The sequence below is a fragment of the Octodon degus genome, unplaced genomic scaffold (assembly GCF_000260255.1).
Source record: "Octodon degus isolate 3935 unplaced genomic scaffold, OctDeg1.0 scaffold00009, whole genome shotgun sequence".
In the NCBI taxonomy this organism is placed as follows: domain Eukaryota; kingdom Metazoa; phylum Chordata; class Mammalia; order Rodentia; family Octodontidae; genus Octodon; species Octodon degus.
This window is the reverse complement of record NW_004524585.1, coordinates 13,744,017-13,771,801: the sequence shown is the minus strand read 5'-3', so window position 1 is coordinate 13,771,801 and position 27,785 is coordinate 13,744,017. Positions and strand designations below refer to the sequence as shown.

Below are 27,785 nucleotides of genomic sequence, written 5' to 3'. Positions count from 1 at the left end.
GTAGAAAATTTGGGAGACTTAAAATCACAAATAGCAATTCTTGGATCCTCTGGACAAAGGAAATCCTAAAAAGAGGATGAAGAAGGTGTTATTCCTACAGTAGGGCAAGGTGTAGCATCCCAATCCAGTGTTCATCTGGTGCATCATGTCACTAGGTGTCCCTCTGCACCACCGCACAAAGCTGCAGGACGTCCTTCTACCTATTTATCCCTCCTACTTTCTCTGTCAGAGTAATGAGAAGCAGTATCTGCAAAAGGCAGAGAAGAAAGCCTGCTCCCTGGAGCGAAGCTGTCCTCTCTGGGCTCCAACTTGAGCAAGTGCGTGATGTCAGCGGGTCCTTGTCGAGGCTACTTTCCTGATTTTATGTTTTCCACCCCTGATGACAAGCATACTTATCTCTCAGGTAATGCACAACTTGGGGCAGATTGTCTTTTTTTCTATTTTTACCTTGAATTATTTGAACTGGCAAGAGAGTAAAATAATTCCTTGCATTACTTAAAGGCAAGAAGACAGTAAAATTAATTTCCTGAATCATTTGAACAAGCAAGGCTTTCAGAACATGGGAGGTCCCAAGTATGGAGAAATATGCTTACTGAACACTTGATTTCTAAAATAACCAAGATTAGGGCCCAAGGAGATGGCTTAGTAGAATAAGCGCTTGCCTGGCAAGCACAAGAGCCTGAGTTCAATCCCCAGTTCTGCAAAAATAAATTTAAAAATTAATTAATTAAATTAATTAACCAAGATTGTTCTATGCTTTATAATTGGCAAAGCACAGAAGCGAGGTAGTATGTGCACTCCCCCCTCCTTTCCACATGTGTCCAGCTCAGCTTTCCTGGAAGCTCTAAGTCCTCCAAAGTGTAGATCTTTTAATTTCTAAGCTCCAACTAAAACAGAGAGGTCATCTGGCCCAGCCGGTCTCAGTTTTGGTCTGTGGCTGGGGGTGTAGGTATAGGTCAGAGGCAGAGCGCTTGCCGAGGGCGGGTAAGGGCCAGCGTTGGAAAATGAGGAGCTCATGTTGGGTCTTGATTTCCCTGTTCTGAAGCTGTGAGTGGTACCACCTTCAGAAGGCTGCCGGCAAGGGAACTTGTGTTTCTGCTGCCTTGAGTGTCTGTTGTCTGCTTGCTCTTCGGCTGTATCCCAAATGACAAGGATCAGAGATGTTCTTTTCTCTTTGGAGATGCGGGGTCAGGCCTTGTCAGTTCCCTATTTCTATGGTCATCTTATGGAAATGATAGAAGTTAATTTCCATCGTTGGAAAAAATGGAAAGGATTCATGGATTGTGCTTTGGGAGCAATATAAAATGGGTCTTATATTTGTGGTTTTGTGTCCAATGCTGATTACTCAGAAATACTTCTTTAACTAGGTGCTCAGGAGAAAAAGGCATTGGAAAGTTGTGGCATCAGGTGTTGAAGGGCTGAGTCTGAGCTGTTAAAAATATACGTTGGGGGCCAACGAGATAGCTCAGTGGTCTAAGGCGCCTGCTTAGGCAGGTGCAGGAGACCGCAGTTCAATCCCCAGCACTGCATGCTGCACCAGCCCTACCCTGAGGGCAGGCTGAAAAAAAAAAAAAGTGTACTTTGAAGGGCCTGCGAGATAGCTCAGCAGACTAAGCACCTGCTTAGGCAGGCACAGGGATCAGAGTTTGATGCCAGCACCAAATGCCATGCCCACCCTAGCCCCAAGCATGGTCAGCCAGCCACCCAGAGCTGGGAAGGCTGAAAACAGGAGGATCACTATGAGTCTGAGCTGTGTAGTGAGACCCTGTACCAAATACTATATATATGCTTTTCTAGACTGGAAGGCTTCCAGAAGCAAGCAGTGAAGTGTCTGTTGTCTGCATTTGAATGTTCAGGCCTAGAATGGGAACACATACGGGACTCTGCAGCTGCCAGCACCTGGTCCACGTGGTTGGTGGGCATGTGTGTGCCGACTTGTGTGAGCAAGACCTCGGAAGGAAAAGTTAGTTTGGAAGCATCCTGGAAATTGAACTGGGTGCTCTGTGCTGAGGTTCAGCCAAGAGTGGTTTTCCTGAAAGCAAGTACTCAGGAGCTTCTTCATAGGAAAGAATTTTATTTTTTTCCATATCATTTTCAGGTTCTGAAACAAGAATACCCTACTGATTCAGGAAAGCAGTTGAGATTCCTAAATTAGGAAAGTCTTTAAATTTGGGAGGAGTGGAAAGCCTCGAGCTTTCCGGGGCAGAGAAAAGTAGGCCAAGGTAGTGTAGGGATATCAGGCTCCGATATTGGGGACCAGCAAAAGATGTGAGATATTCCCCTGCACAAGGCTTCTGCATGCTGGATGTGGAGGCACATGCCTGTAATCCTAGCACTTAGGAGGCTGAGGCAGGAGGATCATCGTGAGTTGGAGGCCAGCCTGAGATACATAGAAAGACCCTGTCTCTAAACAAAAACAAAAATAAAACAAACCCAAGGCTTCTGCCTCATGCAGGGTAGCATAGCTGTTGGAACAGGTGATATGGTAAAGCCTAAACCTGTGGCTGACTTGAGAAGTTTCTGCATGGCTGGCGCACTCTGTGGTCGATCTTACAACTCTACCTAGGTTTGTGACAGGTGGATGATAGCGACAGGCAGTTGCTCTCTTTGTCCATCTCTGGTCACCTCTGCTGGTGGCTTTCTCCAAGGAGGCTTTAATGAAGATTGTGTCCTAACTTTGGATAATTCTGAGATAGAGAGGATAAGCGCTGGCCAAATAGCTTAAAGCGCCTGCAAGCAGGTGCAGGGGCTAGAGGTTCAAACCCGGGCCTGCCATGCCGGCCATGCCCCCGGGGCATGCTGAGATGGCAATTGAGACTGGGCATGGTGGTGCGTGCCTGTAATCCCAGCACTTGGGAGGCTGTAAACAAGCAGATCACTGAGTCCAATCTAGTAGTGAGACCCTGAACACCCTGTAGACCCTTCCCTAAAATACAAAAGAAAAAAAAAGATAGGATAATTTCTGTGAGACATTCACACTCAAAACCTTTACATGGCTTCTTCCAAATGTAATGGTCAAAAAGGACATGATTGGGACTTCGAAGATCTTTGCTATGGGTAGGCTGTGGGCATCAACATCTGGACTTTGTCTCCATCTTGGCTTACAGTCTAGAGCAGCTCAGTCCATCTCTCCTGCCTGTCTATCCCTCACTCTCCATTGGATAGGCAGTGGGCCCTCTCCAAGAATTTCAGGTTGACCTTACCATTCTGAGAGTAGGAAAGTCTTCTGTCTCTGTTAGAATTGCAAGACTTTCGACAGCTGTGTTTGTGGGAAAAGTGGCTCTGGATGTGGGAAGGAAGCTAGGTATTCCAGGACCAGAACTAAGAAGGCCAGTTGGATGACTGCCTCAGAAAGCTGAGCCTATAAAGCACCTGACAAGGGCAAAGAGATCTGTAAAGGGGAATTGCTCAATGTTGTTGGTATTAACCAAGGTTGGTTTCTCACCTTGAAAGCCTCCTGGGGCCCTGAGATGGCATCAGGAGAAACATGCCAAACCCGTTCCCCTGTTGGATGTGCTCCCCACCACAGCGTGACCCAGAGCATCCCATCTACATCACCCCCCCATTCAGAATTTTCTCCTCCTTCAGTCCAAGTCCCCATAAATTCACACTCCCCTACTTCTCTTCATGTTTCCCATGGCATGGTCACCTACTCCCCTGGGATTGCTTGTAGGGAATAGGTGGTGCACGTGAAGTCCTAGGGTGGCGGGAGGGTGGAGAGATGGCTGCCAGCCCAATGAGGTGGGGAGTTGGAGGCATGTGAGAAATCCTTAGGCATGTCTGTACCTGAAGTCCAACCAAATAATAATAGCACATTGCCTCTGCCAGTTCTGCTCAGGGTAGAAAAACAGCAGTCTCTTGTGGGCTGGTCTTTGGATCCACTCCCCTGCCCCATGCCATCTTGCATTCCACGGAGCCAACTCCAGTCTTCAGGGAACCCAGAGACCCTCTCCAGGTTGGTGATGAGGCAAAGGGTTTGAATAGCTGTCGGGATCTTTAGCTTAAGTAACTCTAGTGATTTCCTGAACCCCTCTCTTTGGGGGCCAGAGAAGTGGTTCTACAGCTCCACAGTTCATTATATGGAATTCTCAGGGCCTGTGGATTTTAGAACAGCGATGTGGTCCATACTGTATATTACACAGGACCTCCAGGAGGGTCTGGAACAGCTTCATAAGCAAAGATTTTAATATTGCTACAGAAAGACTTATCTAAAGAACCACCTAGTGGGATAAATTAGGGCTATAAAAGTCTCATGCAAGGTCAGGTCATGTTTTGCTACCAATTAGGTTCAAGTCTGGTTGGGTTTTTCTGCCAATCGAGTTAGGAAAAAAAGCTGTTTCAAGATGCCTGTGGGTTTTGGAATGCTGTGAAGACAGTGTGCTTCTATAGTGACCCATATAATTATATAAGGTTGGAATTAGCCTTCCCTGTTTCAGATGAGGAAGCTGGGGCTTCAAGAGGATCAGGACTTGCTGGTGCCCTGGACTCGACACACGGCTGAGCTGGGTCTCTGGTCCAAGCCTGTGAACCTACAGAGTGGTCTTTTTCCTCTGAGGTGTAGACCTTGCCTCTTTCGGGATGAGGAGAGTCAATGGTAGGAGTGTAATTTTGGCATCTTCTCATGAGAAAGCCACTTTCTTCACATTTGATAGCAATCATGTTTTGGCCTAAACTTATTTATACATTGACTTCTGGTATTCCAGTAGGCTGAAAGCTCAGAGGGGAGGGAGCTAAAGTTCAGCTAGCTTTGTGGCTTACAAGAATCCATCTGGCTTTGTGGGGGCTGCTGGAGCCAAGAACAAACGGGGTCAAGTTGGGTTTAGTGCGAGCAGCAGCATCCACAGTGGAAACAAGCCCTGTGCAGAGCTCACGGAATGCGCAGTGCTTCCTGCTTCCCCGCCCAGCCCTGGTCGTAGAGGTCCTGCTCTGAAGACTGACCATCTGGAGGGAAGGTCTGTTTACAAGGATAATGATCACCAGACAAGGATATGAGTGATGTGCAGCCTGAAATAGGGGAATTTGATTAGGGGGTCTCATCGGGCTTTATTAGTGCTAGGAAAAAAACAGCCACAGGAAGTGCTAACTCAATCTGTTGAAGATACACTGCTTTTAACACTTCATTGGAAAGGCGGATGTTTGTCTGTTGTGTGGGTGCCAGTGTAGATAACCTCCCTCTCCTGCCTGCTAAAGGCTGCCAGATGATGGTGGTCATCCCTGAATCTTTTCAGCTCAGACAAAATTTGGATACTAAATAAGTAGGTGCTGGAGTTCCTGGTGATTCTTGGTGACAAGGAGCCTGTGGTTATAGAACCCAGAGTAGTGTCAGGGCTGCTGATTTGGAGGAGGAGTCAACTGCCCTACGGAGATACCCATTAGGAAGGCTGGTGGGTTAGTTGCCATAGCAACAGTGAACATGTGGTCCAGCCAACTAGAGAATAGATGGTGGGAAATATCTGCTTCCAGGGACCAATAGCTCATGGAATTGGTGCCAAGGATATAGACTTTCCTAAAGAGAGCTTGAGGGGCACATTGGACCAGTGATGAGAGGATTGTCAGGCTGCAAGATGGCAGAGGACCTTCACACTGAGGAAAGTACAGGAGAAGGAATGGAAGACTTTCCTCCTCAGTGGTGGCTGTCCTCCAGCACTGTGTCTCAAATCTGTGCCTGCTTGCTAACCCTCAACTCAGAGTTCCCTGAGTTCCTTGGTTGGCAGTACCCAAATGCCAACTGCCTCAGGGGTGTTAGTTTACTGTTATGGCCTCACCTTCTTCTCTTGCCAGTTTCTTCTCAAATCTCCCAGGAGCTTTTCTATGCTGTTATAGTAAACTTGCCTATGTTCCCAGCCCTCACCACACTCCCTGGTCTCCCAGCACTCTTATTCCTTGACCTTCTCCCTTTGCCTTCCATGTCTCCTGCAAAGTAGCCATGTACTCTCTGTAGAGATGAGATGCTGGGTCCTCCACAAGTCACCTGGTTCCATCCCTGTATTAGGTGAGTCTTCTGGGAATAAGTTACTGAAACTGCTCAGAACAGCCTAAATCCCCAAGGAGATTTAATTATAAGGCACTGGACTACCTCTTAGAGCTTGTCTTGATCACTTTTCTTGTCTATCAGACAAAATACCCAACATGAGCAACTTAGAGGAGGACAGAGAGGATTATGAAAGCTTCAAGCCTTGCCTAGTTGGCTGGCTCTGAGGCAAAACAGACAGGGTGATGGGGGCACAGTGGAGAACAGCTGCACAGGGTCCAGAGGGTGGGAAGCAGACAGCGAAGGGAGGAGCCAGGAAATGAGCTAGACCCTTATGGGCCACACCCTAGCGACCTGTCTCTTCTGAACCAGGCCCCACTTCCTAACAGCAAGGCAGCTACAAGCTCCCATAATCCATTCACCTTCCCCAAACTCCACCTATAAGTGCATGAGGCTCTTGGGGGACTTCTCCATGTAAAGCATCACTGAGCCCAAAGGCCTTTGCTCTTTTTCCCGTGCTGGCACTCGCTTGCACTGCAGAAGGCCTCTCTGCTTTCTGGGTAGCCTTCAGAGCAGCAAAGACAGAGGAGCATCTCTCTTGTGTCCATCTCTCTTATAGTCTTTCTTTTCCCTCAGTCCGTTCTCATTCTGAGGAGGGATTTTGGCAGAGCTGAGATTGGACAGCATCCCAGGTAGCCCAGGCATAAGCATCAGGTTTTAGGAATGTGGCTGTTACCATGGTAACTATAGACTGCTGAGGGCAGTTTCTAGAAAGGAGTTAGAGTCCAAGCCTGAAAGAGTATGGACGGTTTGAACACCCTAACCTCTCTTGTGTACCTCTTTTTCTGCCTGACCCCGAGGGCATGGCCACGTCCTTGCCATTCCCTGTGGCTGGAAAAGGTGTGAAGCCTGGAGCTTGAAGGCAAATCCCCTACCTCATCTACTGGTAAGATTGTGTTTTCAGCAGAGTCCTTGATAACAGACTATGGTTCCATCAGAGGCCAGGGAGGCAAAATCTAACCACCTCACAGTTGGAAAGCTCAACTCTGTATCTAAATTCAGTCCTTCATAATGTAATTGAATCCATCCATTGTTACTCATCCCATCTTGAGCTTGTGAGGAGGGCAGAGGCCGCCCATCTTGTTCAGGTTAGGATCCAATCAGTGGATATGGGATTATTTCTGCATGAGGAGACAGGGGTTGGGGCCACAGAAGATGGAAGTTAGAACCATTTCTGGCTGCCTGCCACCCTTCATCCAAACAATCCCCAGAGAAGAGAAAAGCTAAGCCTTCGCTACAGGCAGAAGGGGCAGCGAGCATTCTTCTAGGTTCCTCTTTCCTAAACACAAGCTTCACAAGAGCAGAACCAACACTGGACCATGGGAAGGATATGAAGCTTCTGGCAAGCCAACTGTGAGTCTTGAGGTGAGAGTTACATGGTCCAGGAGGCCAGCCAGAGGGTCCAGACCAAGATGCTATCTCTTTTCTGTGACCTCTACCAAAGGACCTTGGGGAGGCTGCATAACCCAAAGAAGTTCAAGTCCTTTGTTATAGGGACTTGATAACTGTGAAGATAAAACCTCACAATTAGCAATGTTGAGGGTGTTGAATGCCAGTCCTTGTTTCTGGTGGTTTTGCAATCTGGGAGGAAGAAGTGAGGATGACGGTTACCTATGTGACGAACACTTTGTAAAGCATTTTATGTATATTTAGCCAGTAAACCCTTACAACAAATCCTATAAGGTGGAAAGTACTATTAGCCTCATGTTACAGATGAAGAAACCATGGCATAGACTGGACAGCTTGCCCCAAGTTCCACTGCGAGTAAGGAGCAGAACAGAAAGCATCTTTAGGGCACCTTGCTCTCCCACCATCCTGCCATCCTGCCATCCTGCCTCTCACCAATGTCTGATGAGGGAACCCAGCAGTTCTCTCCCAGGTCAGTTGAGAGAAAGGCCCAAAGGTGTCATCACCTCTAGGCAGGGACTTGGTCCTCTTTGGCTACATGCTTAGCTTAGAACTTAGCCACAATGGAAGTTTTTATTGGAAAGAGGAAAATTAAAGGGAGAAAAGGATTGGTCTTTGTTCTGAGGTTTCCCAAGGAGAGAAAAACAATGAACATTGAGACTAAGCTGCATGTTCCTTCCAGCAGGGCATGTGCAAGGGTTCAGTGGCACATGACACAGCTTGTTAGAACCAGGAGATTTTTTTTAGGAAGAAGGATGTGTGAGTCAGCCAGTGACTTTCTTCCTCTGCTTCCGCTTTTCTGTTGTCTCTACATTCCTTTCTTTTCTTTCTGGTGGAGATGGTGGGAGAAGTCTGGAGCCTGACTGAGGGTGGAATAGCCCTGGCCTGACTGCACCCTGCTTTGCTGGGATCACAGTGCTGGGCTCCTTCTGCTTTCTGCTCCTCTTCTTGCCTGCCTCCCTGAGTCCCATGTTTTTGTGGTGAAGGAACAGAAGTCTGGAGCCATAAGCAGCAGGCTGGGCTCTGCTCTATGATGGTGTGTGGGAGGGTGATTGGGCCGAAGCCCTGCCTCCTACCTTGCCTGACTCCCCTGCAGCCAGGAGGTGGGGTATCTCTGAGTGGAGAGTAGGAGGGCCTGGAGGGGCCCAGGAGCTGTGCTATTTCTGTAACACAGAACACATCTGCAGCCAGCCACAGAGAAGGTCAAACTCTGGGTGAAGGGCTGGAATGCAAGGGGCCAGGCCATGGGGGAGCTGTGGTTTCACCATCTCTGGCAGCATGGAGGGTGCTGAGATGGCCTTTGAGGGAGGTGGGGCTGCTGGAAGCCAAGTGTGTGGTGTGGGGAGGGGCTCCGCCCTGGTGGCCATGGCAAAGGGCAAGGGTGTGTGGGCGAGTGCCCATCATGCCAAGGTGGAGAGCAATTCTAATTCATGCTCTTTGTCATTAACAAATTTAAAAACCAAGAAAGCCAAAGCACTATGTAAGAGAAAAGAGAAAGAGCTCTGTGGTGGAGATGAAAAGGGTTGCTGCAGCATAAGCGTGCGAGCATGGGGAAGCGAGTCCACCATGAGCCAACGTGGCTAAGCTCTTGGGTCCCTCATGGACACCAGCCCTTCCATGGTCCTGCTTAACACATAACTTTATATTTGAGGTCTTTTTCATGAGGATCCCCAATTGTACAAGCCTCAGACTCCCCACATTGTGCGCTCCCACACGCCCACTAGCAGAGCCCTTGCTGTCCTCACACTCGCCTGTGCCTCCCACGTGTGTGCATGTGTTTAGGGCTTCTTGAGAGGCTGTTTATGGTTGGAGAATGGTCCTGCTCTGCTCTGCCTCTGCCACAGAAGGACCGCAGTGGCTAAGTCTGACTACTGCTTGACCTCCAACCTCCTTACCCTTGGCACCCGCTGCTCTTTAGACCTTGAAACACATGACCTCGGGGTGACTTTTCTTCTTAGGCTGTAGTCCTCTACAACTGAGTCTCTAAGATACAGAGAGGGTTTCAAGTGAGAACTTAGCCTTGGAGAGAGACTTTCCTCGAAGAACCCAGAATACTCTGACTCAGTGGCTTCTTTTGTCCCCTCATTCACTCAAGGAGCAATGCAAAGCCCTCAATCATGTCCCAGGGGCCTCATGGAAACAAGGACCAGAGGTTAGGGTATAGCTGGATAGGGCAGCATCGCACTAGAACTCGGGATTCACGGTCAACTCTCTGTCGCATTATCTTGCTCTGAGAATTGACTTTGGTTTTTAATTTCCAAGAAAGACTCCTTACAGTAAAAAAAGAGGAGGGGTTGACGATTCTAGCTCCAAGTTCAGAGGATACTAGAGGCAGTCTCCTTCCCATCGGATTTTCTCAGATGTCCACTATGATTCTACCAGTCTCAGATGATCTCTTGCTCTAAGGTGGGAGGTGATTATATATTTTCATTATGGTTTATTTATTGGTTTGTTTTTTGGTACAGAGTCTCACTACACAGCTTGGACTCATAGTGATCCTCCTATCTCAGCCTCCTCAGCACTGGGGTTACGGACATGCAGCACCATGCCCAGTTTCTGTGGCCAGCATGGTGCACCTGGGTTTCTGAGACCGGCATAGCATGAGGTACCGGGGATTGAATGTGGGTCCTTGTGCTTGCCAGGCAGGCACTCAGATCACCAAGCTATCTCTCTAGCCCTTGGTTTGGGTTTTTGGAGACAAGCACTCATTACATACTAGTTCAGGCTGGCCTGAAGCTCACAATGCCTCCAACTCACACTGCTCCTCCTGCCTCAGCCTCCTGAGTGTTGGGATTGTAGGCATGTACCATCTTCCCTAGAGCAGTGATTTTAAAAGCATTGCAAGCTGTAGCTAGGAATCTCTGGGCAACATCTTGATGGATGGCTTCTTTAGGAGCAATTACTAAGCATCCATCTTTATGTGGCAAAGTGCTGAAGGGTTTTATCATCGTAGGACTTTTATAGTCAAAAAAATTGGCCATTGTCTTCTGGTGAGAAGATGCTAATGATGACAGGCTTTACTGAGCATTTGCTAAGTGCCAGCAGTTCTCTCACACTTTCACTGGTAAAATTGCATTTAATCCTGTGACAGACCCATGAGGTAAGTCTTTGTAGTGCCCCTTTTCATAGCTGGGAAACAAATGCAGAGAGGCTGAGCTACTTACTCAGAGTTCCTTAGGTAAGTGACTGGTGGAGCCAGGATTGGAACTGGGACAGTCTGATTCTAGAGCCAAAAATCTCAAGACTCATGCAGATTGAACTCAGTGAAAATAAACTGAAAGATTACTGGCAGCATGATGCATAAGAAGGGAATTTCAAGTTGCACAATTAACATCAAGGGGAAAGAAAGCCTGGGCTGGAATCCTGGTCCCCTGGCTTCCTAACTGTAGCCCAGGGCTGGTTATCTGACTCGCCAGGCTCCTTCTGCCAGACAGCAGGACATGGACCTGTCTCTGGGAGTGAGCAGAGAATTCCCTCACATCGTGGCTGGGAGAGGTGTTGGTTCCCTCTTCTGAAGTGATTTGGAAATTCAAGGTTAATTCTTGTTTCTGGAGGAAAACATCCAGCAGGCCCTTGAACACCCTGTCTTCGGGACAAGACTCCCTGCCTTTGTCACTTTCTAATGTCCCCTCTTGGGATGGCCCAGACATGGAGGAGGGTCGGGCTGGAGAAGAAGGGGCATTTGGTTAGTGGCAGCTGTCAGGCAGCTGTTAGCCTCTAGTCCCTCTTCATCATTTTTTTTTATTCCATTTAAAAACAAGAACAGGGACTGGGGAGATAGCTCAGTAGAATAAGTGCTTCCCTAGCAAGCGCAAGGGCCTGAGTTCAATCCCCAGTTGCGCAAAAAATAAAATAAAATAAAATAAAATAAAATAAAATAAAATAAAATAAAATAAAATAAATAAAATAAAATACTACCTCTCTTGATTATTGTGAGTTTTGGCAGTGCCTCCCTCCTTACGTTTTGTGAGCCAGCCCTGCTCAGAGATCAGGCTGGGGAAAGGGAGGGAGGCAGAGATCGGATAAGAGGAGAAAGACCCAGAGGATCTTGCTTAAAAAAATAAATAATTGATACATGGACAACAAAGAAAAGCCAAATGGTGCTTCCAGATTAAAGGACAGCACAGACACAACCTGGATAGGATTTTAATCAAATTAGTAGGACAAGCAAAGAAATTTAAATATGGATTATATATTAGATAGTAAAATTCTATCAATGTTAAGCTTCCAGAATTTGCTGTAACACTTTTAAAACAGAAATAATGCATGTATTTCGTGAAGAATAAAATTTCATTATTTTAGAATAAAGTCGGGATCAGTAGCAGTGTTGCTCCGGGCTGCTGGAGCCTGAGGCAGAAGGGAACTTTGTATTTAGCCTTTATGTTGAATATTTTGTTGTTGTTGTTTTCATGATACATGTTTTTCTTACAGGAACAAACATCTGTTCATTTTGAATGTTGTTTTATTCTTCATGTTTTTTTTGTTTTGTTTTGTCTAGTTTTGTTGCTGTTGTCTTGTTTGGTACTGGGAACCAAACTACAGGCCCTTGTACTTGCCACACAGGTTCTTATGCTCCTGAGCTGTATCCCCACCCACCCCTTTTTTGAGACAGGGTCTCGTATATATGTATCCCAGGCTGGCCTTGAACTTACAGTTGCTGGAGTTACAGGTGAAGCCACCATGCTAGGTATCGTTTTTTGTTTTTCACATTATTTTTTATTTAAAAATAATACCACGTTAGGGGTAGGGGCATGGCTTAGTGTAGAGGCAGCACAAGGCCCTGGATTCCATCCTTAGCCCTGAAGCCTAGGCGGCCTGTAGAGGGGGGTGTCCAGCCAGCTGCTGTGCTTGGGCCTGGCCAGAGGAAGGGAGGGGGACAGGGTGGGGACAGACCAGAGGGAGAGGAAGGGGGCGGAGGCCTCTGGCTGGGAGTGCTCCACAGCTTCCAGCTGCATCCACACCCACCAGACCGCCTGAGGGAGTGCAGTTTGGTTGGATTTTTCTCCTCTTTGCATCCAACGTGTGATCTAATTACAGCCTTGGAGCACTTCATGTCTGAGGGTCCTGTGGACGCTCCCCGAGCTGACCCTGCTCTCACTGTAGGTCTGCACTGTTGCCATCCATCCCCGGGCTGCTGTCCTCTCTGTGCCCCTTGACTGTCAGCCTGCGGCTGGGGGGTCACGTCCATACTGGTCTACGCTCCCCAGGAAGTGGGTTAGGGCCAAGGGACACAGCTGGCCTTCAGGTTAGCATTTTAGGATTTGTTTTGTTTTGCCAGATGAAAGTGGAAATGCTTTTTGCCTGCCTCATAAGACCATAAAAGAATCAAATGAGATAATGGTGACAGTGTTTTGTGGGCTGGAAAGGGTTTTACTGGATATTCCCCTCCAGTCATTAAACAAATGATCCCTGGTTTCCACAAAGGCCATTTTCACTTGCTACGGGTCCCAATTCATGAGAAGAGGCTGTGCGCACCTCTGCTGTCTGCCCCAGTGCCCCCCTTCCCTCCACATCCCCAGTAGTTTTGTGTTTTGTTGTTAATGTCTCATCTCGAACCTTTTCTTTATTGTAGCTTTACTGACCTATAATTAATACATGATGGATGGATTTATTCAAAGGGGATAACACGTATTTTGTGGAGCTATCACCCCATTAAGATAATGTACATTGGTGATCTCTCAAATTCTCTTCCTGCCTCTTTGTAATCCCTCCCTCCACCCTGTCCCCAGGCAACTACAGGTCTGCTTTCTGTCACACATTTTTAAGTAGATAGAGTCACACCGTACCTACTTTTGGAGGGCTGGTCTGGCTTTTTTCACAGTGTCATTATTTCGAAATTCTCCTGGTGTTGTTGCATATATCAATAATTTATTTTCTTGCTGAATAGCATTGTGTAGTGTGTACAACATGTTATTTTTATGGGGTCAGGAGTATTTAGGTTTTTTGCAGTTTGGGACTATCACAAATAAAGCCACTATAGACTTGGGTGTACCAGTCTTTGTTATTCTGTGGACGGAGTACTACATTTTTTAATGCTGGCTCTGAATCCTGAACCTCTTTTTTTCCCTACTGCAAAACTCCTTTTCCCTAGCAGGAAGCTGCAAACACAGAGAGTGTTTGCATGACTCAATAAGCCCTGAAGATGTGAAGACTTCAGCGCCTCTCCCTGGTTAAGTCAGCAAGTCATTTCAGTAGCAGCCTTGTGCAGTAGTAGTGGCAGTAAAGGATCGAGAGGAGGGGTGGTGTGGTGAACTCTGACCTTGCACAGATAGGGTGAGGGCCCTCCCTCCCTCAACCCCATGGCAGCGCTAGTCTGTTCTTGAGGGCAGATGGGACTGGGGGAAATGCAGTGCAGCCCCTTTAAGAAATGGGGGGGGGGGGCAGCCAGACACCAGCCCACTGGGAAGAGAGCCCAGGAGATAAGATAAGCCAGGGTCTTGAGCCACAGTGGCTGGGCGACTGATAGGCAAACAGGAACCAGCAATGATAAGCAAAAGGTGCCAGCTACTAAAGCCAGGCTGGTAAATTGTATGGGGCGGGGGGTACATGGAGAGCGGGGTGTGGAAAGGGCGCATGTAGTCTTCTCTGCATTTCAGTCATCCTTATGGTTATGGTTAAAAACCAAGTTGGCTGAACTTTAATGCAGTACGTGTGTAGCAAATACATGCTGGGTGAGTTCCCTGTGTCCGGCGAGGTGCTCTGATGCAGTCTTAGAGACCACTGATTTCCTCCTCAAAGAAGATCCTGGCGGGGACATGGTCTGACAGGCCCAGCGCTGCTTGCTTGCACATTTCTGTGTAGATTTGCGCTGGTCCTTCGTGTAGATACTTTTATGCTGGATTTAGATCTCCTGGAATCAGTTTCCTGTTTTTAAAGGGATAAAGGGGAGATTTGCCTCTGCTCATCCCTGTCCACCTTTCCATCTGCTTGCTTCAAAGAGGCAGAAGTGATCTCTGAGGCTTTCACACATTAGGAGTCGCTGTGGCTGCCCATCCACACAGATGCAAGCCTTTCCTTGCCTGCCTCTTCACTGCCCTCTTAGCTTCTACAGCTCACAGTTCCTCTCTGCAAACTCCTGAGCAGGGCAGGGAGATAGTAAGGCAAAGAAATCCTCTAGCTAAACAGCCAGGAGCTCCAATTGCTTAGGAGCCCCCTGGGATCCTGTTCCTGGACAGAGAAGCCCCGTGGATGTGAAGGTGGCCTTCTTATTGCTTTTCATCCCAGGGATGGAGAATGAATGCTATGACTACCTTTGTCTGCTCCCCCTCCTCTGGGAATAAATAAAAATATCATCCCTCCCCCAGATCCTAGCTTCTCGATTGGCCTGCCAGGCAAATATTTCATAATGTGGGCTCATCTAGTTGGGCAGTGTGCCAGAGCCAAGCGCCTCAGGTGGTAAGTGTGCTCCAATCAGGTGGGGCAGCCTGGGTGGGACTAAAGGACTCTCCCCGTCCACATGGGAGACAGAGGCATTGCCCAGGTGGAGGGCATCAAGGTGGGAGCTGCCACTTTCTTGAAGCTGGGCAAAGGGGAACCAGGTGGTTCAGCAGCCAGCTTGAAGCGCCCCAGCATGGAAGGGGTTAAGGCCAGTGAGCGAGTGTGGCTGTTAATGATTGCTCCCCACCAGGGACCTGGTGAGTATTAAAGGGAACCTGTCCCTTGTTCCTGAGTGTGAAAGGAGGCAGGGCTAGAGGCTGCAGAGGACGCCAGGAGCTGGTGAGTAAGTGGCTGTGTGTGTGTATGTGTGTGCTGGGGGCTTTGAGCAGGTGAGGAAGCACTCGGTATGTCAGTTCCATCACTGCACTAGGCTTTCGTCACAACTAGATGTAAATTCTCAGTAGGGGCCACATTTCAGGACCATTCCTATTTATTAGACGCAAGTCTTCAGATTTAGACCAAGAGGTCAAACTCTGTAGCCCTGAAGCCAGAGATAACAAACTGGCATTGTTTGTCCTGGGAGGAGATAGGAGATGCTGATTCTTGTGTCTGTGCTGCACACAAAGCTGGAGCCCGGTTCTTCCCTCTCCCTGAGCCATTGTCTCCAGAGCGGCTTGGAGCTCAGAGCAGCTGCCCCAGCAGACAGGGACAGTGTGCTCTTGCAGAGGGACAGGGTGGGACAGACTGGCTGGCTGCAGAGAGTTGGAGGCAAACTCTTTGCTCATTAAGAAGACAAAGTTGTCATTTGGGAGTAAAACCAAAATCCAAAAGGAAAAGAATTAGTCTTCTATGTACGGGTTTCTGTTGTCCCCCTTTTCTCATTCCTTTTGAGTCCCTTGTCCCTTCACCCTACACAGCTTCTGTGCTCTTTGACCCAGGCATCCTGTCATGATGTACCAAGCTTATGCAGGGGGTATGGGCAGGAATCCCTTGACTGTGTGGGAGGAGGTGGAGACATTGACTTTTCTCAGCTGATAGCATGTACATCTGTGTGTGAGTGTGCATGCACATGTGTGTGTATGTGCAAGTACTCATATGTGTTCAGTGTGATTTTATTTTTTTAAATATGGCACTGACTATCACTGAATTAGAAATGTTGACTTTACCTCCTTCACGGCTGGGAGCCCTTTTGTTCCCCTGCCTCTCAGAAGGAGAAAGGCTGGATGACATCATGGTGATGTTAGGCCAGACCTGGGCAGGGACTCTGGTCTGGGAGGACCTGTTGGGGAGGAACAGGTACGCCCTGTGCCAGTCGTGAAGGAGATTTGCCAGATAGGGCAAACCCAGCTCCTGGTGGCTTTAGCTGCCGCGCTTCCTTGACGGGGCTATGGATAGGCAAACTGAAACCAGGTAGGACGAGGGAAGTGCCGGTCACTAGGGATAGCGAGCAAGAGCCAAAGGAGCCAGGTTTCTGGGCATTGGAGACCAAGAAAGAAGAGGAAGCAGAACACAGAGAGGAATGGACATGTTTGTCCTCTGGGCTTTATCAGCCGCAGGTGTGACAGCCACCATATGCCCCCAGAAGCAATACAAAATTGCTATCCCTAAACAGGCTCAGCTTCCTGGAGGTGCCACATGCTAAGAAGGGCCCCTTCCTTGGTTCAGTGCGCTGCTGCTGCCATTGGGAAGTTCTTAAATTGTGACCAAGGAGCCTGAGTTTTTATTTTACACTGGGCCTGGCAACTTGCATACCTGTTCCTAAGCCTTGGCCTAGCCAGAAGTTGCATCAGCAGGACAGTCGCACCAGCAGCTGTACATACTCTTGTCTGTTGCTCAGATGTCCCTTGCCGAGGCTGGCTTCTGTGCTGCCCAGACCTGCACGGGGTCCCATTCCCTTTCTTTGTTCTGCTTGTCTTCCAAGGTGTTCTGGCCCTCTTCACTGCTGTCCAGGCTTCTTCCAAGTCTATTGCACGGTGGTGGGGCAAGAGGAGGACACAGTGTCCCTCATCAGACCTCTGTTCTCCCTGTTTCCCTTATCTGGGCAGTAGCCAGTGGGCACTCCAGGTGGGATCTGAGCCTCTTCCCCTCCTGAATCTTCTTCCCCTCCTTGTGAGCCATGCTCAGCCGTGGCACCTACTTTCCACACCCCTGGTTGGGACACAGATTAGTCCAGGTCTGTGTGAGTGTGGGGGGGGGGGACAGGGAGGCATGGGGCAGCATGAATCCTAAGCCCACTGGTCCTGGGGGCATCTCTTGTCTGGTCCCCTCCCAACCACTTTCCTGCCCACTGGCCCCACTGGGAGCCTCCCTTTCTGCTTCCTCCTTTCAGCATCAGTAGGAGATTGGCCAGTGCAGGAGGAAAAGGGAAGGCAGGAGCAAGGAGCAGGTCCCCATGTCTCTAAACTGTCCCAGGTTTTGCTGTGGCCGCTCTCCCCACATGCAACCTTTTCTCATAAGCCTGTGCCCAGTGGGGCTGTTAGTGACAGTCCTTTCAAACCCTAGAGAGGAGTCTTAATGCATAAAATTTAAAGGCCAGTGGACTACCTTTAAATTCATTTTGGTTGGACTTTGGCATGTACCATCTGATTTTTAATTTTTAACTTTTTGTTGTCAGTAGCAAATTCACTATTCATTTTGTTATCACGTAGGATTATAAAGGACTTTGCATTTCCTGAGGACGCTGAGCATAGATCAGCAGCAGGAAGGGTAAACTAGTTTGTCTCTGAGAATCTAAAATATTTTTTTTTTAGAATCTAAAATAATTACAATGGAAAGTTGGTTTAGACAACTTCTAGATCAGCTCTCTCTACTCCAGTATTCCACAGTGAGCCTGGTATGGTAGCGCATGCCTATAATCCCAGCACTGAGGAAGCTGAGGAAAGAGGATTAATGTGAGCTTGAGCCTAGCCTGGACTACTTAGTAAATTCAAGCCCAGCCTGAACTACATAGTAAGACCCTGTCTCAAAAGACAAAACAGAACAATTCCACAATGATGGGATGTTCTATGACAGTTCCATCCAACATGGTAGCCACTGAGCTTCAAAGAAATGTGACTGGCATGACTGAGGACCTAACATTTTAAATTTATTTAATAAATAAAGCTTGGAGAAAACTTTATTAAATAAAGCTTGGATTGCCACATGTGATTGATGGCCATTAAATTGGATATTACATATTTGAGGATAGTGGTACTTACTTTATGGCCTTATTTTATTAATGATTATAACAACAGCCACTTACTGAGAAATTACTGTGTGCCAAAACTTCTGTCTGATGTTTTAAAGCTGTCATCTTACCCTTCCCAGCAATGCTGGTATTACTCCAAAACCCAGAGGTGTGAGGGGACTTGGTCCTGGTTGCTTATGCACCTTCCTACCTCTGAGACCGCTGATCTTGCCCCTTTCCTTAGGGGCATGCCCCATGCTGCTGTTTGCCCTTGTGTCACAGCTTCCTTCACAAGTTTTCCAGTTTGCTTCCATATCTTGATCTTCCTCTCCACGATGTCAGGAGAGCTCACCCAGGACAGTCTCCCTCACAGAGGGAAGCCCACAGCCTTTCTTGCACAGGTCACTTCCTTGCACAGGTCACTTCCTGGATGGTTCTGTGGGTCACCCTTGTTCCTCAGCTCCCTTTGAAGTCCCTCTAGAGCAGACAGTGATTTGGGGAGTTTCCTCTGCCCTCGGAGCTCTTGGCATGTTCCCCAGTTGTGTGGGAAGTTCCAGGCTCCTTACTCCTGGCAAAAAGAGGTTCAGAGTTTCCCAGCATCCACCTGTGTCCTGACTTGCCCCATGATGCCTGGGCTCAGGCAGACCAATTGAGCCTTCCTGGGCCGAGGCAAACTGAGTCTTCTGGGAAGATGAGGAGAAGCACAAAACCTCAGCTCTGCCATCTTCCCGTCTGCCTTGCCACCCCAGCTTCCCATGCAACCTCCCCCCAGGTGGAAGGCCCTCTCTCCAAGAGCAGCTATCCCACTGTCCTCTGGCTACTCCAGGTGGTTTACTGCTTCCCTCTTTCCCAGACAAGGCCTCTGCTTTGGAGACGCTTATCAGAGTCTGACTTGCATGTAGTGGGAGGAAGGAGCAGACAGAGCCAGCCCACCAAGCCCATGTCTGGTGAGAGGGACTGAAGGGCTGAGCTCTGAACTTGCCTGCCTCAGAACAGCCCCCTGGCCCTAGAACTGCTCCATCAAAGAGCAATTCAGTTATGTGCATAGGCTGGGGTCCCCCACAGCCAGTGGGTGGTATGGAGGTGGCTACCCTCCCAGACCACCGCAGTCAGGCACCTGGTATTGCACTGTGTTTATGGGGAGCCCCAGCCCACATCACACACACAGTGTCCTGCATGTTACTAGGGAGAAGGTTAGGTCCTCCCATGACCATGTGCTTGCAAGGGGCCATTTCATGATGAAGCATGAAGCTTCCCCCTCCTGGAGATGAGAAATGCAGGTCAGGGGAGCAGGCAGGACTGGGGAAAACCAAGGAGATAGGATCTGTGCCTTATTTGTCTTAGCACTACAGCTAGGGCACTAACACCCCTCCCCACTGTAGGCCTTCCTTGCTTACTCTCGGTGTAAGGACCGGACCCTGCCTTTCTCTCTCTGTGGTCTGATCTGGTGGGAATTTTGTGTTGTCTATTGAATAATGCATCCCTTAGTAGCACTGTTCCATCGTTAAAATGAGGAACTGCAGGCATAACAGCTTGACTCTCTCAAATTGCTGGGTCAGGAACTGGAAGGCATTGGTAGCTTTTGAGAATGCAGAGGGAGAACTTTCGCCCAGATTCATTACTCTCCAAACACTCACTTTGTAAAATTCCTTTCCCTGGAGTGGGCTGGGTGGGGACCCTGCTCTCTGTGGACAATAGGACCAGATCTGCTGAGTTGGGAACATGAAGGATGGTTCCAGTGACCTTTGCAGACCCAGAAGCAGACAGAGGATTGGGACTCAACTCGGAGCTGGGGGAGGAGGCATAGTTAACTGCTGCCCTACCCTGGACACTTGGGACCCTTCCCCTGCACCCTGGAGGCTGACAAGGGAAGGGGGCTGGAGCCCTGCTTTCTGTGCCTCTGTCTGGCTCAGGCACTTGGGCTACAGAGGGGAGGAACATGTAGAGCTTCCTGGGGACAGTGTCACCTCTTTGTTTAGCAGGAAAACAAAGCATAAGAAGGGTGAGCAGCTCCAGAAGCCAGCTCTCCTTGCTGGTGACAGCCTGTGGGTCATCATAGGATGACAGTTTGGACCAACTATAGAGGACTCGGTGTTCAGGCAGTTAAAGTCAGATAACCCCCTTGGGATCAGTGTTCAATAATGTTTCAGCCAGAAAGGATACTGGCCTGGTGTTCTGATGGGTCCTGTGGCTCACACTTAACCCTTTAGTCTTGGGGTCATAAAAGGTGGCAATGTTGTGGGCACAGCCACAATAGGGCAGAGCAGGGCAGGGCAGGGCAGGGCAGAGCAGGGCAGCTCTTTACCAGCTAATAGGGAAGAATTGCAATGCTTTAATAACTGGCATGGTTATGCTGACTGTCCTGCTTAACATTGCTTTTCAGAAGACAAATGGAATTCCATTAAGTAGAATAATCAGCTTAAAGATAATTCAAGATAGGGTAGAAGATCAGCAGGGAGTTCCCTGAATGCCATATTTATTCTATATCACTCTCACACGCACCCGGGTGCGGTCTCTCACTTGAGTAGGAGATCAATGCCCTTACTGAAAAGCACACAATATCCTTCTGCCCTTACCCTGCATGTAGGATTTTTCATCTCCTATTGCAGCAATAGACCATGCAGAGCTTGGTGTGGTGGTATACGTGTGTAATCCTGGCCACTCAGAGGGGGAGGCCGGAGGATTGCAAACTCCAGGTCAGTGTAGGCAACTTGGCAACCCCATATCAAAATAATAAAATAAAATAAAAAAGGCTGCAGATATAGCTCTGTGGTAGAGCACTTGCCTGGCATGCAGGGCCTCTGGTTTCGGTCCATAGTAGAGAGACAGGGAGAGAGAGACAGAGACAGACAGATGACAGACAGACAGACAGACAGTCAGACAGACAGACACACACATACACACACATACACACCATGGAAACCCAGAAACCCAAAGCTGGGGATAGTAGTACATGGTAAGATTGAGAAAGGGTAGCAGCCTGGGCTGGAAAGAAGGAAACTTGGGCCAGGCCCTGATGGCAGCCACTCTCCCTGTCCATAGAGGTGGCGCTCTTTGCTGTTGGAGGTAGCCTGAGCTCAGGTGGACCTCCTTGGCATTCATAGCACATGAGGAAGGCAAGTCTGACCCGTCAAGTTGAAGGTAAGGGCTGTGAGAATGGGCATAGGGAAGCAGGAGAGAGCACAGCCCAGGTCTTGGCTCCTGGACACTCAGCCCCTTGGCCTGCATTTTAGAGTGTTCTCAACTTACCTGGGGGAGCACACCTGATTACTGCAATATTGGAAGTAGCTATTGCATCAGAGGAAGGGATGGAGCTGCTGTTCCGATCTGAAGATCGCACACTGAGGGGAGGTTGTGTGTGTGCACGGGCACATGCACGCCTTCCCACTTGCAGATAGCCCCTCTCACTTCTTTCTGTGGCAGCCAAGGGTGGGAAAGCAGAGAGGCTTGGGGGGAAGGGGAGGGGAGGAGTTGGCTGGAAAAATGGATTTTCTCTCAGAAATGGCTGGGGGAGGAGCTCTGGGAACGTGACACATCAAGAGGTTACGGATGTACATCTAGCCAATTTTTAATTGGGGTAGAATGCTGGAGCAAAGAAGTCTCCCTGTAACAGTAGTGAGATCCAGAAGAGGAGCTAGGAAGCAGGAGGCTGCAGAACCTTCCTGAGCAGGGACAGTCTTGGCTTGCAGGGAGAAGGAAAGCAGTGGGAGGAATGTGCTACCATCAGCCCCTGTTCCCCACTCACCCTGCTGTCCTCTCTCCACCTAATGGGCTGTGATGCCAGAAGCCAGGGCGTCCTCAGGATGGGGAAGCCAGGCCAGAGCTAATTCCCTGTCAGCAGATTCTCAGGAGCTATGGAAATGAAGCAGCTTGGTACAGGGCAGATAACCAGGAGGAGCCCGAGGGTGCAAAAAGTGCGGAATATTTCTCTAGTTGTTCAATGTTTATCACAGCTGGGGCCCTGGGCAGTCAGCCTGAGGGAGTGTGTGCACACGTGTGTGTACACATGTGCAAGCAGGCATTACTTCAGAGTCATGAAGACTCCAGCTGGTTTTGCTGTTTTTAGCCGGGTAGCTCTGGGTCTTCTCCATATGATGGCAGGGTGTTTTGGGTGGTGGAGAGACTGAGGCCTGGAGAGTGGAGCAGCTGTCTCCATTCTTGGTAGTGGATCGGTCCTGGCATTTCTGGAATGCCTCTTCCCAGCCCCCAGCCCCTGCCCCAGCACAGCCTCCTTTTCACACTGTAGCCCCAATGCCCAGAGTATGTCTGTATTTGTTCTAAAGCAGAATGATCATGGCCATTTTGGTTTACTCAGAAATTATTTCACATCTTTAAAGTTTGCAGCCATTATTTCATAGAATTAGAAGGTACCTCATCTGCACGTGAGCACATTTAGGGCCAAAGCAGTGAGGTCACACTGCTAGGTCGTGCTGGATCTCGCTCTGGAAGCCTGGTCCTGCCAAATTCTCTCTGCACTGATGACACTGCTGCCAGGGCCACCTTGTAGGTTCTGTGGACAAGTGACCACTCCTGGGTGACTTCTGAGCTTAAGGATGGTCCAGCCCCTACCACAGAGTCTCCTGCCTAAGCTTTTCTTTTTTCCTGGGTAGAATTTGAGAGATCTGCTTGGGTCTGAATTTATAAGAATTTGGCCTTGAGAAATGGAAGCCTTTGGATCTCTCTAAAGGACGGAAAGAGGAATGAGTAAAAAGGGATTATCCATGCTTGTTTCCCATTATAATATTCTCCACCTGGTAAATTCTTCTTGCCATCTAACCTGAAATGAAAATCTGTCATTCCGTGCAGTTTAGTAGCAAAGAAGAAGCCCAGCCAGACAGGCAGTCTGGTGTTATCTTAGCCCTGAGAATTTCAGAGCTTGGGAAGCTGCTGAACCTCCGCTCCTCCTACTCTCTGGTGCTGTCTGTCCTGGGCATATGAGAAGTAATTTAACTTGCAACTTAAGCAAAGGCTGTGGGAGGTCCCCGGGCTCAGCTTGAAGAGAAGGGGAATATTTTTGCTTCCTAGAGGAAGAAAACTCATTTTCCGACTGCACCCCCGCCCACTCCCCCTCCCGTGCAGATGAGCTTAATTTTCTTCCCTTCCTAATGAAGATGGATCAAAGCCAAGCTATATATTCATGGGGGAGCCAAGCAGGGAAGCCCAGTGAGGAGGCCAGGGGGCAGGAACAGAGCTTGGCTCATGGAGAGGAAGTAATTAATTTTAAGAGAGAGCTAAGATAGGGAAGCTCTTGATAATAGAATATCAAACTCCAGATGCAGGTGGCTAAAAATTAAATCACAGCGCGGAGACTTTCTTTCATTCATGCGTTTATCCATCCAGGAAATACTTATTGAGCATCTACTACACACAGGCAGGGCCCTCACTCAGGAGGTCTGTAACCACAGTAGGGCACAAAAGAGAGGAAGAGAGCGCAGTCTGAAAACAGAGACTTCCTGTCACCAGGATAAATCATTTGCAAGAATCCTACTAAATGCCTGAATGTATTGACCTTTTGGATTTAGGATTAGCTTTTTAAATACCAGCAGCTGTTGGACCCAGTAACAGCCAACCAGCTTGTCCTTTGTGGGTTAAATAATAATATTGTCCATTTGCTTTTCTATACACTGATTGCATTGTTCCTGACCAAGTTCTGCCCTTAATTCAGAAAATTTGATTAGCCCCTCCCTTTCTGTGTCTGTTGTGATATCACAGGATTACCATGGCAACAGACTATGATATCAACAGCTTGCCTGCTGCTGCTAAAAAGAACCACATTGGTCAGAAAGGGATCTGTCATGTGGAGACAGAATGGAGTGATACAGAAAGCCAGAGGAACTGAAATGTGACATCAAAAAAAAAAAAAAAAAGTATGATGGCAGTGTAAGATAGCAGTGGGCCTTAGAGCCTCCTTTGCTGGAAACCCTGTGCAAGTTACTGAGGCACTTATGAGGACCAAGCAGAGAGCAGGCTTGCCTAGAGGGAGGGGAACGGGACAGGTGACCTTCAGAAGGCCTTGCAATTCGAGGAGCCTAAGACATGGAGGATGTTAAGGAAGGGAGAGATTTGACTGGCTGTGGGCTCTGGAGCACTTGCATTAACACTGATGCGGACTCCTTGCCCATGAGCAGATCTGACAGTTACCAGCTGGAATTTATCATCTTGCATCTGGAAGGTTTGCGGCAATAAGCACACAGTGACCCCCTTCTCAATCCCCACTTGCTCCCCCTGCCTCACAGGCACTGGGAGGAGAAAGCCTTCCTTCCATCTTCACCGTCCGCTCTGATGTTACAGCCTCCACACCCATCCGCGCTCTGCCTCCGCTGTGTCCGGCTCTCCACCAGCAGGACCACTGCATGCAGAGGGCAAGCAAGCTGCTGCCCAGTCTGAGGGGAGGGTGGCCAGGGGCCGATCACAGAGATGCCTCATGCATTCTGCTCCTGTCTATACCGAAAGCTGGTCACGCTGAGAGACGAGAAAGGAGACTTCCTTAATTAATCTCATCTTCTGGACAGCGGCAGCAGTAACGGCACATGAACCTGGAGCTTGCTTTAACCCTTGTGTCTGCAGGCTCTGAAGGGGCTCTGAAAAGCAAGTTGGCTTTCAGATCCAGAGCCTATGTCTGGGGTTGGCAGCCAGGGAGGCAGGAGCACCGTCTCCCTGCGGGTCGGGCTGGCAGGAGTTCCTGCCGTGCAGATGGGAATGCAGCCCCGTTCTCCTGCGCCCGCCCAGCCACTGTGTCCTTAGCTCAGTGAGGTCGGACTACCTGGAAGTGGCACACCTGCTCCGTGCATGCCTGTCTCTTCTCTTCTGCATTTTCTCCTTGGGAGTATGAACCAGGAGGATGCTGTTCCCTCCTTGCTGATTCTGTCTCCAGTCGTCTGACCGGGTAGCATTCTGGCTGAAAGCTAGGATGCCAGAGGCCTCGTAGGGCACCCAGGTGACTCCTACCACCACCCAGCAGGAGCCCCTTCCCTGTTCTCCAGTGCCAGAGCCAGGAAGAGGAGGCAGCCACAGCCTCCCTGCCATCACTCGCCTGCATCTCTGCCACAGCATTTAGGGTTGGACCGGAGGACTTACTTCTCAGAGGGATGGTAGCAGCTGGGTGGCTGGTGGGTCCTCTGAGGCTGCTGAACTGGGGAGCAAGCTGCCAAAAAGATGTTGAAGTTTCGGGCTGATCGACGGGTCAGGTAGGGAATCCTTGCACAGACTGGCAATCAGAGCAGGCCGAGCTGGCCCCTCATCCCATTCAGATCTGGCACTTTTCAGTGAGGGGTCTGCCGGAGCTGACCTGGGAGGAGAGGATAGTTAGGTCAATGGCTGCTGCATTGCAGTGCCTGGGAAGGGGAAGCTATTTTGAAATTGGTAGCGCCGGGATGGAGGGAGGACGTCATTTGTAGGGGTTGCTGGGTAGGAGACTCTGGGGCAGGGAGTAGACGCGCGATGGCTGACGGCAGGCTGTGTGCATGGCAGTGTGTCTGTGTGTACTGTTGTCTGCAGAAGGCTCCTGGCAGTGCAGAGGGGGCTGGAGGGGCAGGGCAGGGCAGGGTGGGAGGGGCAGGTGTTCCAATCCAGCCAGCAAATGCAAGGCCCTCAGCACCTCAAAGGATGTAGTTGTCGTGAACTACCTGCCCCCCAGACCTCTAGGGGAGCAGAGCCAGAGTCCAAGTTAACTGGAAACAAGTACCCTTCCTTGACCCCTGTGATTGAATTAAGAAGAGCGTCCTCATTTGGAAGCTGGTGGGATTGCAGTTTGGAAATGGGAGTAAATTATCAGTCTGTTAAAGTCAGAACCCAGGCCCGATAAACACCGGTCAAATTTCAGGTCTTGGTTGCTAAGCCCCAGCTGCACACCCTGGATTTCCACCCAGGCTATAGCCGCTGCCTGCTGCATTTCTGTCCCCTATGTCTTTGGATTAGATCTGCTTTTTTCTGGAAGCAGAAAAAAAAAAATACCCTTTGATATTATCTTTAGCTTCGGGAGACAGCTTGAGGGCTGGCGTATGGCCTGGGCTATTGAAAGAAAGCATCCAGAAGGTTAATTTCACATCTCTCCTGTGGTGAAGGGACTGAGCTAAAATCTTCCACTGGTGGACCTGCAGCAGGTGGAGCGGGCTCTTTGCTATGGGTGCTTAAGTGGCCCATCTCAGCCATGCCTGTCCCCCTCTTGCTCTTAGGATCAACTGGAGCCTGCTCTGGGCTCCCATAGTATTTCTCAAGATGGGTGGGTGACAAGGACCGTGGAACTTGCCCAGCCCTCCCCCTCCCCCTCCACGGGCTGGACACTTGACTCTCCTATGCTCTTGCTGGGCGGTTTTCTCTCACAGAGAAGCTGTGATTTATGCCTTAGACCCACTGCACCAGCCCTCTCCCATATCCCCTTCCTGAGAGCCCACCAGGGAACCAGCCTGACATTCAGCAGCTACAAGAGCCTCAGCAGGCCTCCCGCAGGAGCCTCCATGCCAGACCCCTATCTGCCACAGCGTCCCCCGCCCTGGTTCCTGGCAGGCTGTCCGCAGTACACCCCACCCGCTGCCGGCCACAGCAAGCCTTCATTCCATTGAGTGTTCAGCAAGCCTGACCTTGGTGCCTGACAGCTCTTGAGGTCTCCGTGACATTGAGACAGGAGACCCCGGCCTAGGAGGGTGGCTGAGTCCCTGCCCAAACTCAAGGATAGGGTTTCTGAATCTGGCATTTCATTTGAAGAAGGAGCTAAAGCATCAGGCAGGAGATGCAGAATCCAAGGTCACAAGAGAGTTCTTTCAGCAAATAATGAGGGAGCATTTTTAATGTGGAGCTCTGGCAAACGCTGTCATGCGCAAGCTGTCACGCATGAGACCTTGACTGTGTTGAACTTGCAGTTGGAACAACCCACTCTACCCTCCCACCCACACCGAGGCTGACCACCAACCCAGCGAGTTAGGAGCTATTGAGCCTGGGATGTCCAATAAGCATTAACACTGACTTTGATAAAAAGGGACCAGGCGTCATTTCTTCTTCCCCAACCCTGCCTGCAGCTCTTTAGCTGAAGCTCTCCTCTTTGTCCCCATCGGAGGACAGAAGCACTGCTTCTCACATGTTCACCAGTTCCTGTCCCTGCCCAGAGTCTATCTTCCTTTAGATTGTGTTCTGCCTTCTACGTCCTTACCACAACATCTCCCTCTTCTCCCTCAACAGCCACAATGAAAGACAGAACACATTTCGGCACCCAGTGACCGGCCAGGTCCCAGAGGAAAACAAAAAGTTTGACTTAAAAACGTAAGTGTGGCCCTCACCTCGCTCTTGGGTGTTTCTGTCCTGCACCACCACCATCCCATTGCCACCGTGGAGCTGGCATGGGGAGGAACAGCGAGGGAAGGAAAGAAGAGATTTTGCCTCAGTGCTAGGGACCAGAAGCTGCCGGGTCCCATTTCTTCACACCCTCACCCGCTTCTTCTGAGATCTGGCAGAGGTGAGGCTGGCACCTCTTGTGGCTTGGACTCTAGCGGTCAAAGCCAGGTCTGAGGTTGGCACGGCACCAGGGGCCTCTGCGGGCAGCACAGAGAGTCCTGAGCACTCCTTCCTCTGTCTCATTCTCTAATGTGGATCCCGCCTCCACAAATGCGAGGAGGGGAGCGGCTTACTGACTCTTGTCCTCTTATAGACCACTCAGATGCTGTGAGCTTAAAGTTAGAAGGAGAAGAAACTCTGAAGGCCCAGGATATAAACTTTTTAAATAAATGGGCTGGAGAAAAAGAGGAGAATGTCCAGAATTACTGGCATTTAACCCCGGAAGAGATGAGGGGGTTTCTGAGGGGCTGCTTGGTG

At 49.4% G+C, this 27,785-nt stretch overlaps 1 protein-coding gene and 1 long non-coding RNA gene across 17 annotated transcripts in view; one reads left to right on the top strand and one right to left on the bottom strand.

Annotated features, from left to right (window-relative positions):
* Positions 1-27,785, top strand: part of Plekha6 (pleckstrin homology domain containing A6) — a 136,013-nt gene that overhangs the window by 65,729 nt on the left and 42,499 nt on the right. For 13 of the 16 annotated variants that reach the window (XM_004625395.2, XM_023708229.1, XM_023708233.1 and 10 more), the window contains one exon: positions 27,156-27,236. In XM_004625395.2, the coding sequence (XP_004625452.2) occupies positions 27,156-27,236 (81 nt within the window). The other 3 variants (XM_023708249.1, XM_023708252.1, XM_023708235.1) reach the window with 3 other exon arrangements.
* On the bottom strand, positions 24,252-27,366 carry LOC111814522. The gene is made up of 4 exons (XR_002819484.1): positions 27,254-27,366; positions 25,059-25,269; positions 24,745-24,886; positions 24,252-24,443 (listed from the first exon to the last, which is right to left on the bottom strand). It is a non-coding gene; the product is annotated as an uncharacterized LOC111814522 (long non-coding RNA).